The following is a 16895-nucleotide window of genomic DNA, read 5'->3' as shown; positions in this document are numbered from 1 at the left end:
ATATGATACTCAGTCTTAAACCTTTAAAGCCTTTTTTTGCGTGTTCCTCTGTGAGACAAATTAGGTATGGTTTCAAAGAAAGCACACAACGACTATGCAGGGAGGAGTAAGAGTTGTTTATAAAAAAGAGGCACTTCTACTTGCTTTGTTATTCTAAAGGCTGTCTGGAGTCTGGGGCTACAGTATAAAAAAAATAATGTTGAATGAAAGAAAAAAGAACACAAACAGCAGACACTCTCCAAACTTGTTCTCCGGGGTGCATTCTGTCAAATAAACTCTCTCTGGTGCGCACATTCAGAGTAATCTGACTGCTGCCTTCGTATTGACAGCAAATTTAAGGGGATTGGACAGAATAGCCACAAGGCTCTGGGGCACTTCCCAAAATTACAGATGACGCTCCGGGGGACATACAGGGCCCCCACCCCCCCAACACTCAGCCACCGCACGACTCCCACTCATCTCACTTACTGGCTTAGACAAGATTTCTCAATCAGATACACCACTGTTTCCTGAAAAATGTAATACTGCCAGGAGGAAAATCCAGGGGGGATTAAGTCCTCTAACCTGTTTATCATAATCTTTATCCCATAGGTATGAATAATGAAGCTCCGGGGTCCCCTCCCGTATCTTAATGGGGAGCGTCACGGGGGCGAGAGCAGAGAAGTGAACGACTCTCGGCTCGCCCCGCGCTTAGCGTGCGCGCCCGCTGCCTGTCTGGTTGCCGTGGACTACACCGCCACGCCGCACCGAGACACGTTCCTGCCCCCGGCTCTCACAGAGAGGAGTGGCTTCGAGCAGCAATTAGGCAACCCTTATCTGATCCCTTCCACCCGGTCGGTAAGTTTTAACTCCAGTAGAGCAGACCAGGAAGAGGAAGCCTTCCACAGCAGCGGAGGATGAGGGGGGGGGCTGGGGGCGGGGGGCTGATCTCTCAATCTCGATGGTCTGTGGAAATCCTGACTGCACTGCTCTAGGCTCAGACAGGTTCATAGAGGTTTTGGGGTTGCCAGTGCAAACACTGAGCTGCGGCTGATTGCAATATTCCCCCATCAAGGATTTATCTCAGATTTTCTCTGACGCTCTGGACTAAATAACAAGGGGATCCATATCCACAACTGCTGTAGGTAAGAAAATAAAGTCATTAGATTGTTTTGCCCGCCAAACGTTTGAACTCACAACCTCTTCATTTAATGATGTGTGTTTTTTAACGAGTGGCTGAGCACTGTTTAATTTGAAAGCTTGGGAATAAGTGCTAGATTGATAACTGATTTAACCTTTATTTTTTGGGAGGTTTTTCTGAGTCAATCTCTAAATCTTTCATTAATTTTGATTCGGAGGTTGAGGTGAAATTTCAATTTTCTTGAATTTCCGTATATCCTGAGGGCATCGGTTCATAAGGCAGATCTGTATTTCAGAATTTGCGGGTGCAATTTAAATATCTTTGAACTTCTGCTTCTTTTTCTCCTCCTAATGCCTCCAACACATCTGCCAGGTTATATAATTGTGGCAGGTTGATCTTAAGCTGTCTAACTCTGCTCAAACAGAAGGGCGGTCAGCCTCTGCTGGAGATCTTCAATATGTCAGGGCGGCGTACACTTTTTTAAGCACACGATTTTTACAAATTAGTACTTCAAAAAATTACGTGTCATTCTGCATCTTTATATAATCAGATCATGACATTCTCATTGCGTAAGAAACTGTGTTATAAATGTTTGAATGTGAACCTTTGGTAGACGTACATGAACACACAGGCTTTTAAAATGTGGCTTTTATTTTATTAATTCAGTTAAAGTCTTTTTTTTGATCACCATAGAATCACCATAGATACCTCTGAACATTCCAGAGGAAATATTCCAATAAACCATTAACTCTCATGCTGCATGTCTATCAGGTGTTTGGAAAAACTTTATTTTATTTTTAGTATTAAACATGCATCTGAATGATGTTTACATTACTATTTTCTTCTCACTTAAATCATTTATAGATCTTTAATTAAGGCTTCAAACAATTGCTGCCTTTGCTGTGTACTAAATAATTTGGTGGTAATAAAAATGATTGGAAAAAGACATGATGGTGTTACATATAAACTAAAACCCCATTGCAGCTAAAGAGAAAAGACGTGAGTGAATTTTGACCGTAGTCTAATCTGAGATGTACATGCAGAGTTTGGATCAGGTTTCTGTGACTCAGCTGGCCTTGCCATAATGTCAGAAGCCATGTCAACCTCAGATGCCCTGTTCTTTCCGCGTACCAGTTTTCAGGAGACAAAGCGATTGCTTTGGAGTATGTATTTGGTTTAATTGAATTGATAGATCCTTTCCCTATTTTGATTGGTCACCCCACCTTCCTCAGTGTGGCATTACAGTCTGGCATGATAGCCAGGCTAAATAGAAAGTTCAAACATCATTTCACTATCACTGTGCCTCCATAGTGCCTTACAGTTGCAAATAATCTCATAGGTTTCCACCAATGATGTTTAGCAATGTTCTCCACCCTGTCAAGGATAGGGATTAGAAATGCTTTGCATATGGTTTTGATCTGGAAGAGGTGCTTTCTAGGCTACACATCCTAGGAGAAATTAAACTGGTCTTTCCCCTGTACATGTACGATCATAATTTAACCTTTCTACAAATGTCTATACATTTTTTCAGGAAAGATCCTCATATTACAAATATCCATAAAAGCAGTTAGGGATTAATATTGTGAAGAAATCTATCATGAAAATTTACTGGCAATACAATATATATTCAAAGAAATTAGAATGAAAGATACAATATGAAATATTTTTGTGTTAAAACATTGTTACAAGACCATTGTAAATCCCTTCCTATCATTGAAAAAGGCTCACTGACATGTTGACTCGCCCTCTGCCTGTGTTTATAGTCCTTAAATTCGGGTTTCAAAATATACAGTTGACAGCCCAACACTCTGTACCAAAACATTGTATAAATGTACAATAATTCAAGCTCATTGGTTGACAATTGGTTCTAATTGCCACAGCCAATGGCATTTACAGAGAAGGAGGAGGGATAAACAGTGTTGTGGTTCAAAGGTGTTTGTTGCTGCTATTCCTCTCTTGGCCTTTAGAAGTCCGAAATTACCAATTGTACCTTTAAATATTTAGAGGTAAAAAAGACCAAAATTGTCAGATTTCATTCAGATCATTACTCATGTCTACTGTAATGAGTACTTTCTCCAGGACCCATGTTCAATGATGACATTTGTACATTTGTTTTTTTCAAAAGATAATTCACGCCACACCGCTGTACATAATCCTAAATATTCCAGTGTTTCCCCTCAGCAACAAGATTTGTTTCTGTGATAATGACAGAAGCAGGCAAAATGAGGTTTTAGATGCGTGGCAGCAAATGTATAGCCACAGGTACAAAGGCACAAGGGAGGGCTGGAAATATAATTGAATTACAAAGTGAACTAATTGGATTTGTTCACCAGTGCGTTCATTGTGCATCCAACTTGAATACATATAAATGTATTATTTTAAACACAGATTTTGTGACCTTTCTTGACCTCTCTTATGGCCTAGTCAATTTACATGATCCAATCTTTTGGAACTGTACAATATTTGTTTATTTTGGTCACACTATGAAATGGTTCTGTTATAAATGTTTAATAAAGCATTAGTAATCAGATTATTTGCCATAAAATGAATACTCTTGACATTTGGGCCGCTTGTTAACAAATGTAAATAAGCCTAAAAATATATTAGGATATTATAGGATATATGCTTATTGTTAGTTTGGGTGGACCACTGTCCTCCGAATACACATTTGAGTAAATTAGTAAATGTCAGCCTAAACATGAGCATGCATTTAACCCATTTCGAGTGTTAATATTAATTACACAGGCTTTAACACCAAAATGTCTTTGGCACAGGTGGTAAATCCAGGTTCAGAAAGTAAATATACTCCCTAGTAATTTGTTCCAATCACCTGGTTTTGATAATTAGCACAATTCTCCAGCCAGGATGTTGAGCTAATTAGTGAAATCAGCTGGAAGAAAAGCAGGGAAGGACTTTCTGACCTCTGGACTTTCCGCCTGGGTCATCCCATCCCAATTCAAATCTCTTATACTGTCAAAATAACACACAGATAATATTATATTACTGAGTAAACCAGAGGAAATTCAATTTATACATTTTTTTGGATGTTTTTGTTTTTATTTTTAGCCTAGGTCAGTGTTCTGGAATCACACTGCTCTGAATTACCAGTGGTACTTGTTACATTAGCATTAGGATGTTTTTGAGAACATTAGAAGCATTCTAATCACATTGGTCTTGTACCATGAAGAGTTTACGATCAACGGCTATACAGTGTAGTTTTCAAAGCCACCTGCTTCCAGTAGGAAGCGATTAGCAGTGAAAGTCTAGTCATGTTCACATTCCTGTGGTGTTACACGAAAACACTTCTCTGAATCTGGACACGGTCCACATAAATGTGAGATTAACAGACAACAGAGCCAATCAATATGGACTGGATTCAGACAAACGTTGAACCACACTCAGGATTATTTGTTTTTTCTTCCTGTCTTTCCTGTAAAATTTTCCCTAAAAAGAAGGGCAGCCATTTTGTTTTGGTTGTTTTGTTTCGATTTTTCACTTTGAAGGATATCCATTCTTCACAAGCTTACGTACTACTTTGCTCTGTGGCGACCCTTGTCCTTGTATGGTTATAGGAGTGAGGGGGAAAAGGAGCTGGGAGGTGGAATTCAATAGCAGGAAGGGTGTGATCAAACAGCTGCATTAGCTTAATGATGACCCCGCATCAGAAGCATGCGCTGTATTTCCCAGTGGCATTGTGTTTACACTTCCGCTCTCTGATAAGAGACCCCACTCCCCATCTCGATCCTGCAGATATGTGTCGCCTACACAGCTCCAGAAATATAGTCATTCTGAAAAAAAAAAACTGTAGCTCATTTATTGGCATCCAAAAAAGCTGTTGCACTCCTGGGGCCTGATTAATATCTGTTTTGGCTTGTGCGGAAAACCATGACTCGGTTTGGATATGGTCATATCTCTATGAAAAGTTTATACTCGATGTTCGGAAGACCCTGGATTGTTCTGGGGTGATCTCAAAGTAAAGCCCTATATCTACTGAAAAAGTCAATCTGACTTTCACATCTGGTAATCCCTAATATGAAGGCTGTACATAAGGTAGATACAAGACTGAGGTTAACCAGTGGAGGTTTTTTATCAGTTGAAAGATTGTTCAAGTTATATCAAACAGTACCTACAATACCTGGAACCCCAGACTTTGACAAAAGCATGTTAATACTTTAGGAGTTGGTTAGGAGTGTGAAATTCGGAGGCCAATATCAATAACCAATATTTGTTTATCCATATGAGCGATGCTGGTACTCCCCTTCTGGTTTATAGCAAGGATGCCACCAAGCTTGCACAATCATGGAAGAAGTTAAACAAAATATTGTGCTTACATTATTATAAAGCCAATATCTAGAGAGCTACTGGGTCTCTGTAAAATTATAAAATAAAAAACAATAAAAGAGGCTGATGATTAGGCAACTTTTTCAACATGACGTTTTAACTTCATTTGTATTATTAGTAGCACAGCACTAAAAAAATGCATCACCTCTCTGGTCCGTATCTGCTGCATCATCACATTGGCAGAAATCTTTCCATCATGCCAATAAGAACGTTGTTTGTTTGTTTTTGGTTTTTTGACCAATAATGACACAACCCCAATAATATCAGGAATCCTTTCTTTTAATAGAATGATATAAATCATTTTACATTACACATACCTTCACAAGGCATCTGTGAATAAGAAAGTATTAATATAGCAGCAAGTCTATAGAGAATTTTTAACAAAGGAACGGTTTCCAGATGGTTAGCATTGTACAGAATGACAAATGCAATGCTGTCAGATACTACAATATAGAGCATTTGCCAATGACCCACAACAGAGAATATTTCTTTTTCAAAATATTATTCTCTTGACTTTTTTCTTACCTCGGAAGTCGCACTTTAAGGAAAGAGGTGAGAGGACAATGACCCAGGACGGACATGCCAGATCCTTGATTGTAAATGTGCTCCCTGCCAATTCCTCCTTCCTGTTATTTCAGTGGACGACAATAAACGATTGTTGCCAAGGAGTGGGAAAGGAGCAATTTAAATTTCAAATAAAAACAGTCTGAATGTTGCACTGTTTTTGTAGCTGAGATTAACCACTTAGGGAAGGTCTAGACATTGCAATCCAACTTATTATTATCTTCTTCTGGTCCATGTTAGCTTGAAAGGAGCCCTTTCATGGCAATCTACAGTATTAAGATGTTTTTTCTTTCAAATCCTGCTTTTATGTCAATAGTAATGTGTCTTACACTGCCACAATTTTCTAAATGATCATTGACTATTCAGTACATACTGAAATAGGCTTTAAAGATTGCTATACCATGCAGATTTTGGCAGTTACCCCAATTGAAAGAGGGAGTTCATACTGTACACATGCAGCCGTTTTGATTCAGTATTATGCACTTAAACTATAGTGTACATAGCTCCTGGACTGGCCATATAAAATCATACAAATGTATTGATTGTCCAAGTAGTGTATAGGGTATAGATTCAATATTTCCACCAACAGCACAGACATTCAGCCACCGGGGGTTCAGATAAAAAGCCCCCCTCCCAAAAAAGGCCCCAGGTTTTCACCAGCATTGTGTAAGAATCACAAAATAGAAACAGAGCAGCACACCACACAACAATTAAAGGCAAGCCAAGCATCAAATCAAGGTAGAACATGTACCTCTAAATCATTCCCATTAGTCATGTGAATAGCAGGTCATACACAATGGTCAGTCTTCATAATGCTGGGAGCTGGTCAGAGGGGAACAGACACAATGGGTCTCGGCTATAACTGTCCCCATTTCCTGAGCGCCCCTTCCCTTTTTATGAAAAAGAAAATAGCAGCACAGTGGGAAAACATTACTCACTTACCTTTTTTTACCTCCGGCAGTGAAGTTTTCTGTCAAGAACGCGTTCGGCTCATGATAACTAGCATAAGACGAGCACCATTTTGCCGCAACGCCATTTTAACCACAGTTAACAATCTACTAGTGTACTGTCTGCAGATATCATCCTATATGCCGATAAGTTGACAGCATATGGAAATGTCCTCTCTGTGCAGTTTGGAGAATGGGAAGGGCTGCAGAGGGGCAGATGACGGCGCTGTGGACGTGGACGTGGATGTGGGCCTTCACCCTGACCGTAGCGACGGCCATGGCAGACAGTGCGGCCACAGGGCCAGCGCTGGTGAGACAGAAGAGGGAGTGGCTGTGGAAGTCTCTGTACGTGGAGGAGGAGAAGGCCAGCCCCTTGCCCTTCTACGTGGGAAAGGTATCGGTCGTGCGCTCCATAGACCGCTCGGTCACTGCCCGTTTTCTCTCTTCAGACTCCACCGTAACTAGCTAACTAGCTTTAACACCATACTCCTCTGCAGGGCTACTGCCAATTACGGAGCGCTTTTTGATCTTCTACCACTTTTATCTTGCACTTGTTTCTTCATCTTCTTGTTGTAGTTCCTTTTCATCTCACTTGTAATCACGACTCGCTTCTAGCTTAAAATGTGCCTATGAATGGGCAATGTGTGGATTCCCTTACCTTCATGACCTGATCCACCTGAATAATTTTACTTCCCAGCTAAATTCCACCAAGGCCAACAAGAACACAGTGTTTGTCATTGAAGGAGAAGGCGTCAACACCATTTTCAGGGTGGACCAACATGGAGACATTCTGGCCTACGAGAAGCTCGACCGAGAGGAAAAGAGCTCTTACATACTGTCAGCGTCCCTGATCGACATCAACACCAAACAACCCATCGAAGAAAATGATGTGTTTACCATTCGCGTCCTTGACATCAATGACAACAGCCCGCAGTTTCCAAAAAACTACACAGGATCTATTGCTGAGAGGTCACCTAAAGGTACATTTGGATATGGTGCTGAAAGAGATTCCAGCAAGACTGTGGCTTAAATGCCAGCACATTATGAAACCTATATCAAACTAAGACACTGTAGGCCAGTTTCACAAAAACAGGTTCCGGTGAACCTAGTCCTAGACTAAATTACATTTTGAATGGAGATTCTCCATACAAAACTCAATTTAGTATGTGCGCAATGCCATTTATACATAACTATTCTAATTCGCATTAACATGGGGAGCAATCTGTACATTACACCCTAATTATGCCCAGATACAGTATAGAATGGGTATACAGTCAGGTGGTACTGTATAATGCATGTAAATATTTAACCTGGCTTAAGGCTCTGGTCTACATTGAACATAGATTGGATACCCACCTGGTCCTATATTTACAGATGGCAGGATATAATTTATTTCTCCACCCTACAGGGACAGAAGTATTGAAAGTCACTGCCACTGATGCTGATGATCCAACCACTTCCAACGGACAAGTTGCTTACCGGCTGCTCAATGGAACCGATCTCTTCAGCATCAACAGCATGGGTAACACAGATTACAGCAAACTGAACCAGACCTGCGTCAAACACGTAATTGTTTTGAATTCAAATACTTGCCTATGCCTTGCTGTGCTTGTCTGGTGTAATACTCTCAAAAAGTGCAATTCCTACCTTCTAGTCCTTTTGGTTGGATCATTTGCACCAGGCAAGATGTATTTTAATCCAAAACAATTACATATTTGACCCAAGTCTGATCTGAGCATTGGGAGGAATTCTGTCCTTCACAGACATCAGTTTGAGTTGCTGCCCTGGCTTCTGTCGTTTATGACATCGGTCTGTTACAGGGAGCATCACAACAAAAGTGAATTACCTGGACCGTGAGAAGCAAAGCACGTACACCATTTTGGTACATGCAAAGGACATGCCAAGCGTGGTGCTGGGTAACTCTGCCACCACGATCGTCACCATCAACGTGGGCGATATCAACGACAACACGGCGTCCTTTAAAGAAGGTAGGGAGTCGTTCTGGCTGCTGAGAGTCTGTTCATCAGGCTAAATAATAATTGAAGTGCCATTTAGGAATGGTACACTGAACCAATTTACAAGCCCCCCATACCTGTCTGAGGAGAGGAGCAACCCTCAGGAGTAGAGGGGCTTTATCTGCAGTTTAAAATTATTCTTTCATTTTTTAAATCTTTGATGAAACCAATTACCACCAGTTATCACGAGCAAAGCTCTGTTGAGTCATCATTCTGCTTGAAGGTCTTATTTTGACATTGCATTATTAAACGTGGAGCTTTCCTCAAAATCCAAATGCAGGAAATGTACACAATACAGAATTTATTTTCCAACGTATGAATACAGAGCACAGTATACGGAACAGCTTTACACCACAGGAACCTTTAATCCTCAGTGGGTTCAGGGATTTATGATGAGTCAACAGGATTACCTGCATATGGATTACCTGTACATACTGCAAGCAGGATTGTGGTAGTGGGGTCGTCCTTCACTTCCAACTTTCCCCATACACTGGTTACTGACAACAATCTTGTATGAAAATATAACATGTACAGTACAGCTTGTAGTATGGATGTACTAAAATTTCCCTCGGGATGAATAAAGTATCTATCAATCTATCTATCTATCTGTAGTAGTATGCTGCTATGATAGCACAATACTTAAAGGTACAATTGGTAATTTTGGACTCCTAACGGTCAAGAGAGGAATTGCAGCAACAAACCCTCGAACCACAAACACTGCTTATCCCACCCCTTCTCTGTGAACCAATGAGCTTGAATTATTGCACAGCTGTTCAATGTTATGGTACGGAGTGTCGGTCTGTGAACTGTATATTTTGAAACCTGAATTAAAGGATAAACACAGGCAGTGGGTGAGTCAACATGTCAGCGAGCCTTTTTCAACGATAGGAAGGGATTTACAATGGTTTCGTAACAATGTTTTACTATTAAACTCTTATCCATTGTACCTTTAACACACGATTAAGATAGAGTGCATTTTAGTGCATATTTTTACAATTAGTAATGATATTACCATGCTCATTTGACATTGTTTTACATGCTAAGCCTTCCAGATAAATGGTTGTGGTATTGTAGGTTTTTGCAGGTTTTAAAGGGCTGTGTGTTCTAATTTAGACCGTGCCAGTGCTGACTGCCCGATAACTCCAAAGGGCGATGCGCAAAAGCGATTGCACTGCCCAGGTTATGGAAGGGTTCAGCTGCTTAGGCATCTGTGTCCATCGCTATCATGCAATTGCCACAGGTCAATCGGTCGCCTGTGGACCACAAATGAAAGGTCTTCTGACTCCACTCCGCTCTGCAAGCTTAGCCTCTGCCTGCAGTGTGAAAATAAGCAGCTGCTGGAAGAGAACCGCGGACGTCTACATTCTCTGCAGTCAGCAGTGGGGTTCACAGCGGGAAAGTGTTGTGTGATCAAATGTGTTCCGTTCCGCAGGCACGTTTAATTTTGACGTGAAGGAAAATGAAAAGCCGGCTTTCAAAGTTGGTGTCATGGAAGTGGAAGACCAGGACGAGACGCAGAACAAAGACCCGTCCTTCAGCATGAAGCCTGACGCTTGCAGCAGCATGTTTCGGCTGGAGCAGAACCCAAGAAGGGACGCTGTCCTCAGTCTCAAACAGGTACAGAGACCAAAAACCTTTTCCAGCTTCAACTCACGTCAGGCACAACTCCTGTTCCTGGAGCAACAGGCTTAGTACTAGGTGGTTCAGCAAATATGCATTTATTTAACTCGGCAGGTCTCCTGACAGCTACATTTGCCTCTCGTGTGATGACACAAGCAGTGAAATTAGGTGGGGAATGCATGGGACGTGTGGCCAATCAGGTGTCGCAAAAGATTCATCGCAGGCCAGATACAGAGAATGTCAAAAAAGGCCAAATGGTATCTTGACAACAAACTCGATTTGAGAGGTCCATTTGAAATCATATTGAAAAATTCTAATGAGTCCTGGCAGGCTTAAAAACAATGGTTGTCAGAATGAAGACTGGTCCAAGTGTTTTCAAGAGAGCTAGTTAATATATGTAATCAAAAATTTGACTGAAGAAACTATTGCACTGAATTAATTCTTGAGAAAACTGTACGTGACTCTCATCCCTGTTCATCCGTTTACCATGAAAGGGCCTCGATTTTGAGAAAACAACCAAGTACACGTGTGAGGTGCAAATGCGGGAGGTCAACCTGGTGACTCCGCCGGATAACAGCGGCAGACTGGAGAACACAAGAGCCACCATTTTCATCCAAGTGCTGGACGTCGACGAGCCCCCGCTCTTCACCCAGGGCGTCTACAACTTCAGCCTCCGCGAAGATGCCGCGCCCAGCTCCAAAGTGGGACAGGTCTCGGCCAGAGACCCTGATGCAGCTCAGCTCAAAGTACAGTAAGAAACTGTATATTCATATAAATAAGAATCTTGACTGGTACTTTTTTTGAGACTTTTTTTTTTGGACATACACAGAATTTGTAAATTTGCCTTTTGTAAGTTTTTGGATTTCAAAATCCTTTTTTTCTTTAAAGATAGTTAGATTGCTGATAGTATCAGATCCAGGTCTGATCCTGGTTGACACTTTTTGGCAAAAGCAAGTGGCTTGGTAATAGCTGGCACTATGTAGAAGACGTTTCCTAAAATTGGATACTACTGTATCTTTTTTAACTTTGTGAGGCTATTTCATTGATTCCTAAGGCATACCACACTATGTGTAATGTTGTTGACCATATTTACTCACATATTTACTGTACCTGTCTAGGAATCTATCTAATTTTTGTTCTGCAAAAGAATGTAATTTTATTTTTTAAATTGTTTCCAACATTAAAACTGCTTAGCTTTTTTCTTTTTGTTGTAACAAGCCCAACACTTCTGTCCGGACCCACTTTCCTTGTGGCTGTAGTCCTCTACATTCCTGGACTAATGTACTATACGCAGGGGTATAATTCATATTAATTTGAGATTTTTTTTGTAGCATTCAGTATTTCCCATTTTACCCATCAAATTCCACAGATACTCCATTGATGACCCAAACTGCCCAGTCAGAATCGATGTGCATACTGGTGATATGTATACAGACAGGACATTGGACCGGGAGCTCATTCCCATACACACCTTCTATGTGACTGCTATGGAGATTGGATCCCAAGGTACAAATGGCTAGATGGTGTAATTTATTCATTATTGTACCAAGACTTTGCATGGCTGACTGAAGTGCTGAGAGAACATTCTTATGTTGAGGACGATGCTAAAACACTGTGTCCTCCCATATTCTCCTCTATTTTAGGTCTGAAATCCCATGCAACCGTGAACCTGGTGGTTGTTGACGTAAATGATAACGAGCCAGAGCTAACAAATGCCACAAACATTTTTGTTTGCCACAATGCAGCAGCTGGCATGGTAAAGTTGATTTGTTCTACTTAATTTGAGTAATTTCTTATCTGGCAATGTGTGCCAATTGTTGAAAATGTGGAATTTATCTTGGGGTTGTCAGGCATGAATAAAATGAAATATAACTGACATCTCTCCTCTGAAAATGAAATATAACTGACATCCCTCCTTTGCAGGTTGTGCAGACAATCGGAGCTGTTGACAAAGATGAACACGCACAGGAGTTTTATTTCACCCTCGCCAAAGAGAGCTCCAACTTTTCACTCATCAATAATGGAAGTAAGTTACTGGGCCAGGAATGGGGCAATCCTACAGCAAAATATAAATGAATGAGTCTTTGAGGTTGTCTTACCTTGCCGTAAATTCAAGCACACTGGAATGTGGATGTAAGTCTCGATTTGTTAGACGGTAGAACGGGTGGGGGGAGGAGCGGGCTCTTCTCCAGTGATTTCACGAGCCGCACTCGGAAGCAAGCAGACGGCAGGGCGTCCTTTATCTAGTCGAGCAGAAAGGCGAACGCCAACAAACCACACGAGGGACTGAAATATTCATGACGTACAAGCTTTTTAAAACCAACAGACCTTCATTGTGCATTTGTAGTTTGACAGTGATGCTCTCAGCTGCGTGTGGCAAGGGAGCAATTCCATACAGCTCCTGCTCTCAGCAAACTCCACCCCCATGCATAATCAGCCTAGGTAGGGATCCTCCATTTCAGGTTCAACAGGCCAGAACAACAGTGGGAAGCTTATTGAACACGCCACTCCTCTATTATAATCTACCATAGAGTTTTGCCAGTTGCCAGTGCAGTTGTTTCAATAGTAGCATTGCCAACAGGACATCACCAGGAGCTAATCGCAAAAACAACAATGACATCACCAGGAGCTAATCGCAAAAACAAACAGCAAAGAATGAAAGCCCTCGAGACCGGGTATTGTTACGTCATGCAAACAAGCAGCGTAACGTGAACAAATTCCAGTGACAGTGTTATTTTGTTTTTTTCAATTCTCAGTCGCAAATCCCGTTGAAAATAAAGAGGTGGCGGTCCGAGAGACTGAGAGACGGTCAGTTCATTGACCAGTCTTCATATTAACTTTGGGCTCTTTTGACCGTTGCATGTGATGGGGCTCACTTTCCAAATGAAAATGATAACCAACGTCAAGCAACTTCTTAGAAATTCTTATTCATCTCCGGGATGTCACGCTTAAGGGATTTATGTTTACAACTGCAGAAAATTGCTCTGCGTTGCGTGATATATTTCTTGTTTGTCGCACATTCTCATCTTCTATTAGTATTCCACACTGTAACTCATACCGCTGTGCATTTCACTCGGGATGAGGGTGAGTGAGAAACAAATTAATGAGCAGAACATGAAGGAAAACATCAGTGTGATTCCTTAATGTAATGGTAATTTAAAAACACCCTTTTATCGCTGATTAGGCTCTGTGGTTATGCCCACTCTAGTTCTGTATCATAAAGCCATTGAGACCTCTTGTTTAGCTTTTGACAAGAGGAGAGGGTGCAGACTTGGGAGAGTTTATTTTTAAAACGAAGCACTGAATAGTTTACTAACGGGATTTATGCAAATGAAAATTCCCGGCTGAGCTTGATCAAGGAACACCGCTTCCCATCGTCATTCCGTGAAGGACCCGTTTTAGGCTTCTTCCCACTGCCTTATGGTCTCATGAGTAGTTCACTAGTATTGACAGAAATAGCCCAGAGAGGCAGGGTATCAGGTATTTTCAAACTATACCTTAGTCCTCCCTCCTGATTTTGTTTAGACCAGCCCTTCATGTGATTTTACTGGTTATGCATTTGATGTTTTAACCTGCGGAAGAACCTATGCAGTTGTAAATCGCTTTGGATTAAAAGCATCTGCCAAATGACTAAAATGTAAATGTAATGCCCAGCCGTTAGCACAGCCCTGCATTGCTCCATGATTGTCTCCTGCTTAGTCTAATCAGCTGTACGTCGCTCTGGATAAGAGCGTCTGCCGAATGCAATGTAATGTAATAGTATCAGTGTTGATGTGCTCACCATGCCCTCCCACGTCTACGCCCCAGACAGCACGGCCAGCATCGTGGTGAAGCAGGGGAACTTCGAGGCGGACGAGAACAGGGAGTACCTGCTGGAGGTGGTGGCGAAAGACGTGGGCCATCCCCCCCGTAGCAGCACCACCACCTTGGTCATCCGGATGTGTCGCTGCGGCCCGGACATGTCCAAGGAGGGCTGCACCGCCCCTATCATCCAGACGGGCGTCAGCATCAGCGCCCTCATCGCCATCCTGCTCTGCATCCTCACCATTCTGGGTGAGTCTTCTGTTTAAGGGAATCTCTGAGAGCAGACAAAAGGCAGGAAATGATGTTACTTTGCACCATCTCTCTCTCTCTCTCTCTTTCACCATCTCTCTCACTATCTTTCTCTCTCGTTCTCTATCGAAACCAAGCAAATGAAGCTGGGTGGTTCAGGGTTGGGTTGGGCCCCATGGTCTGGAATCCCCAGGGGGAGGTTTTGTTAGCCAGGGTCCACATCTCATGACTCTATGATCTCATGAGACATCACTAGTAACCCCTGAAGGTCGGTCAGTCAGCAGGACATTGTGTGCTTGCTTAAGCTGGCTGGGGCATGGTAAGAAGCGATGTGATTGTGAATGCTCTCCCATTATTGGCTGTAGAGATGGCAGCACTAGTACTGTTGATTGCAATTAGGAAAAAGTAAAGTGTGGAATGAGCATAAACAAAAAAGACAACATATCAAAAGCAAACATTATCAGAGGTCACTATAAAATCAAACTTGCAGTGTGAATTTAAGATCTATTTAACTCATCCACGCGATGAGGGCATTCGGTAGGTCCCGGCTGAACCTCTGTTGTCTTCTGTCTGTCAGTCATCGTGATCCTCATCGTCCTGAGGAGGCGGTGTCAGAAGGACAACATGGTGGTCCTGGGAAAGAGCAGCGGGGAGATCCACGAGCAGCTGGTGACCTACGACGAGGAGGGCGGGGGAGAGATGGACACCAACGGCTACGACGTGTCCATCCTGACGTCCGCGCGGAACGAGGGCGGGCCCCTGCAGACGCCGGGCCTCTACGCCGTGGTGAAGAAGCCCCCGCTCGGCCCCGCGCCCGACATGGCGGGCCGCGCCGACATGGCGGTGATGATCGAGGTGAGGAAGGACGAGGCCGACCACGACAGGGACGGCGTCCCCTACGACACCCTGCACATCTACGGGTACGAGGGCGCCGAGTCGCTGGCCAGCAGCCTCAGCTCGCTGGTCACGTCCTCCGACGACTCCAGCCTCGACTACGACTTCATCAACGACTGGGGCCCGCGCTTCAGGACCCTGGCCGAGCTGTACGGTGTGGACGGGGCGGACGACGGCTACCCGTACTGAGCATGTGCGGCAGAGCGCGGCGGAGCCCCCGCCCCTTCCGCTCACTGATCTGCCTCGTTCTTCTGGGGCAAGGCCACGAAGAGGCTTCCACCAAAAAAATTATTCCGTCAAGGGAGTAGCTACCATATGTTCAACATTCCTATCAGCCGTGGCTGTCATTCCAAAAGAAAAGAAAGAGTCTGAATTGTTCCTGAGATGTTTTGAAATCATATTCCCTTTGGCATTTTGTCATAATTGCGGTGTAGATGTGTTTGCCATGATTCAGTCGATGGCTGTTTGTTATTTCACACTTTTCTAAGTGCACATGCTGTCTGTGAAGACCACAGGCAGGATCATAAGCAACTCATCTTCTAAAAGATGACTCCTCTTTTTATGACCTTCTTTCATACACAAGTAATGGATGGATTTTGTTTGTTTTTTTTACTCCTGAGAATAAGGTTTCATCATGTATTTTGTATTTATGGTTTCTCAAAACTACTGTGAAGTGAAAGCAAAAAGGTGTGTTTTGTTGTTGCCTTTGAAGGACTGCATTGACACGGAGATGATTTTATGAAAAAACTATAGGACCCACTCATTGTTAATTGTCATTGTTTAGGAGTGACTTTGTATTCAGAATTGTATGTTTGATGACCAAAATCAGTTCTTCAGTTCAGCAGGAAGGTTACACAATAGGCAAGGGATCTTGGCAGGAAACAGTGGCAGCATGGTATTGAAAGACTTAGAGTCAATCCAAATTTTATTTGACAGGACTCATCAACACATAACTTGGGAGGATAAATCCTCTGTCCCTATGGACCATCATAACAAACCACGACAGCCAACTCAGGAAACACCAAGTAGCAGAGAAGTCCATATGCGACTGAACTGTGTTCTGAATAACTTTAACCTTTCAGAAGAGCAATTTTATTTGAATGAATCATCACATATTGTTAAGGCTGTAGATAAAAGGAATGTCATAAAACGAACTGCACTAGTGTTATATTCCAACTGGAACCCAACATGCAAAAACAGCAAAATGATCATTCTTAAATTTGACTCCAACACAGACCACAATTGGAGTAAAAAATAATAATTGTTTTATTTTGACTCAGGGGAATAAGTATCCCCATTTTGCATTTGCAAAAGTCTACAACTTTTACTAACAGCTTGAAA

At 42.3% G+C, this 16895-nt stretch overlaps 1 protein-coding gene across 2 annotated transcripts; it reads left to right on the top strand.

Moving 5' to 3' along the window:
• The first annotated feature begins 955 nt into the window (after nt 1-955).
• Nucleotides 956-16895, top strand: LOC133130929 (cadherin-5-like). Of its 2 annotated transcripts, none has more exons than XM_061245936.1 (12): nt 956-1120; nt 7158-7366; nt 7670-7952; nt 8381-8494; nt 8793-8960; nt 10420-10604; nt 11102-11358; nt 11977-12113; nt 12251-12363; nt 12531-12633; nt 14415-14660; nt 15238-16895. In XM_061245936.1, exons 2-12 carry the CDS (start codon nt 7166-7168, stop codon nt 15741-15743), a joined length of 2313 nt encoding a protein of 770 aa, XP_061101920.1. In that variant the 5' UTR covers nt 956-1120; nt 7158-7165; the 3' UTR covers nt 15744-16895. The 2 variants fall into 2 exon arrangements, with proteins under 2 accessions (XP_061101920.1, XP_061101919.1); XM_061245935.1 differs by having other exon boundaries at nt 957-1124.

This window comes from Conger conger, chromosome 6 (genome assembly GCF_963514075.1).
Source record: "Conger conger chromosome 6, fConCon1.1, whole genome shotgun sequence".
NCBI classification, from domain to species: Eukaryota; Metazoa; Chordata; class Actinopteri; order Anguilliformes; family Congridae; genus Conger; species Conger conger.
Note: the sequence above shows the minus strand (reverse complement) of the source record. Positions and strands in the feature narration are given on the sequence as shown.

Coding starts and splice junctions, on each gene's coding strand:
- LOC133130929 (XM_061245936.1), top strand. CDS start 7,166: ATGGGAAGGGCTGCAGAGGGGCAGATGACGGCGCTGTGGACGTGGACG. Junction 7,367..7,669: donor TGCCCTTCTACGTGGGAAAG/GTATCGGTCGTG, acceptor TTTACTTCCCAG/CTAAATTCCACCAAGGCCAA. Junction 12,634..14,414: donor TTCACTCATCAATAATGGAA/GTAAGTTACTGG, acceptor TCTACGCCCCAG/ACAGCACGGCCAGCATCGTG.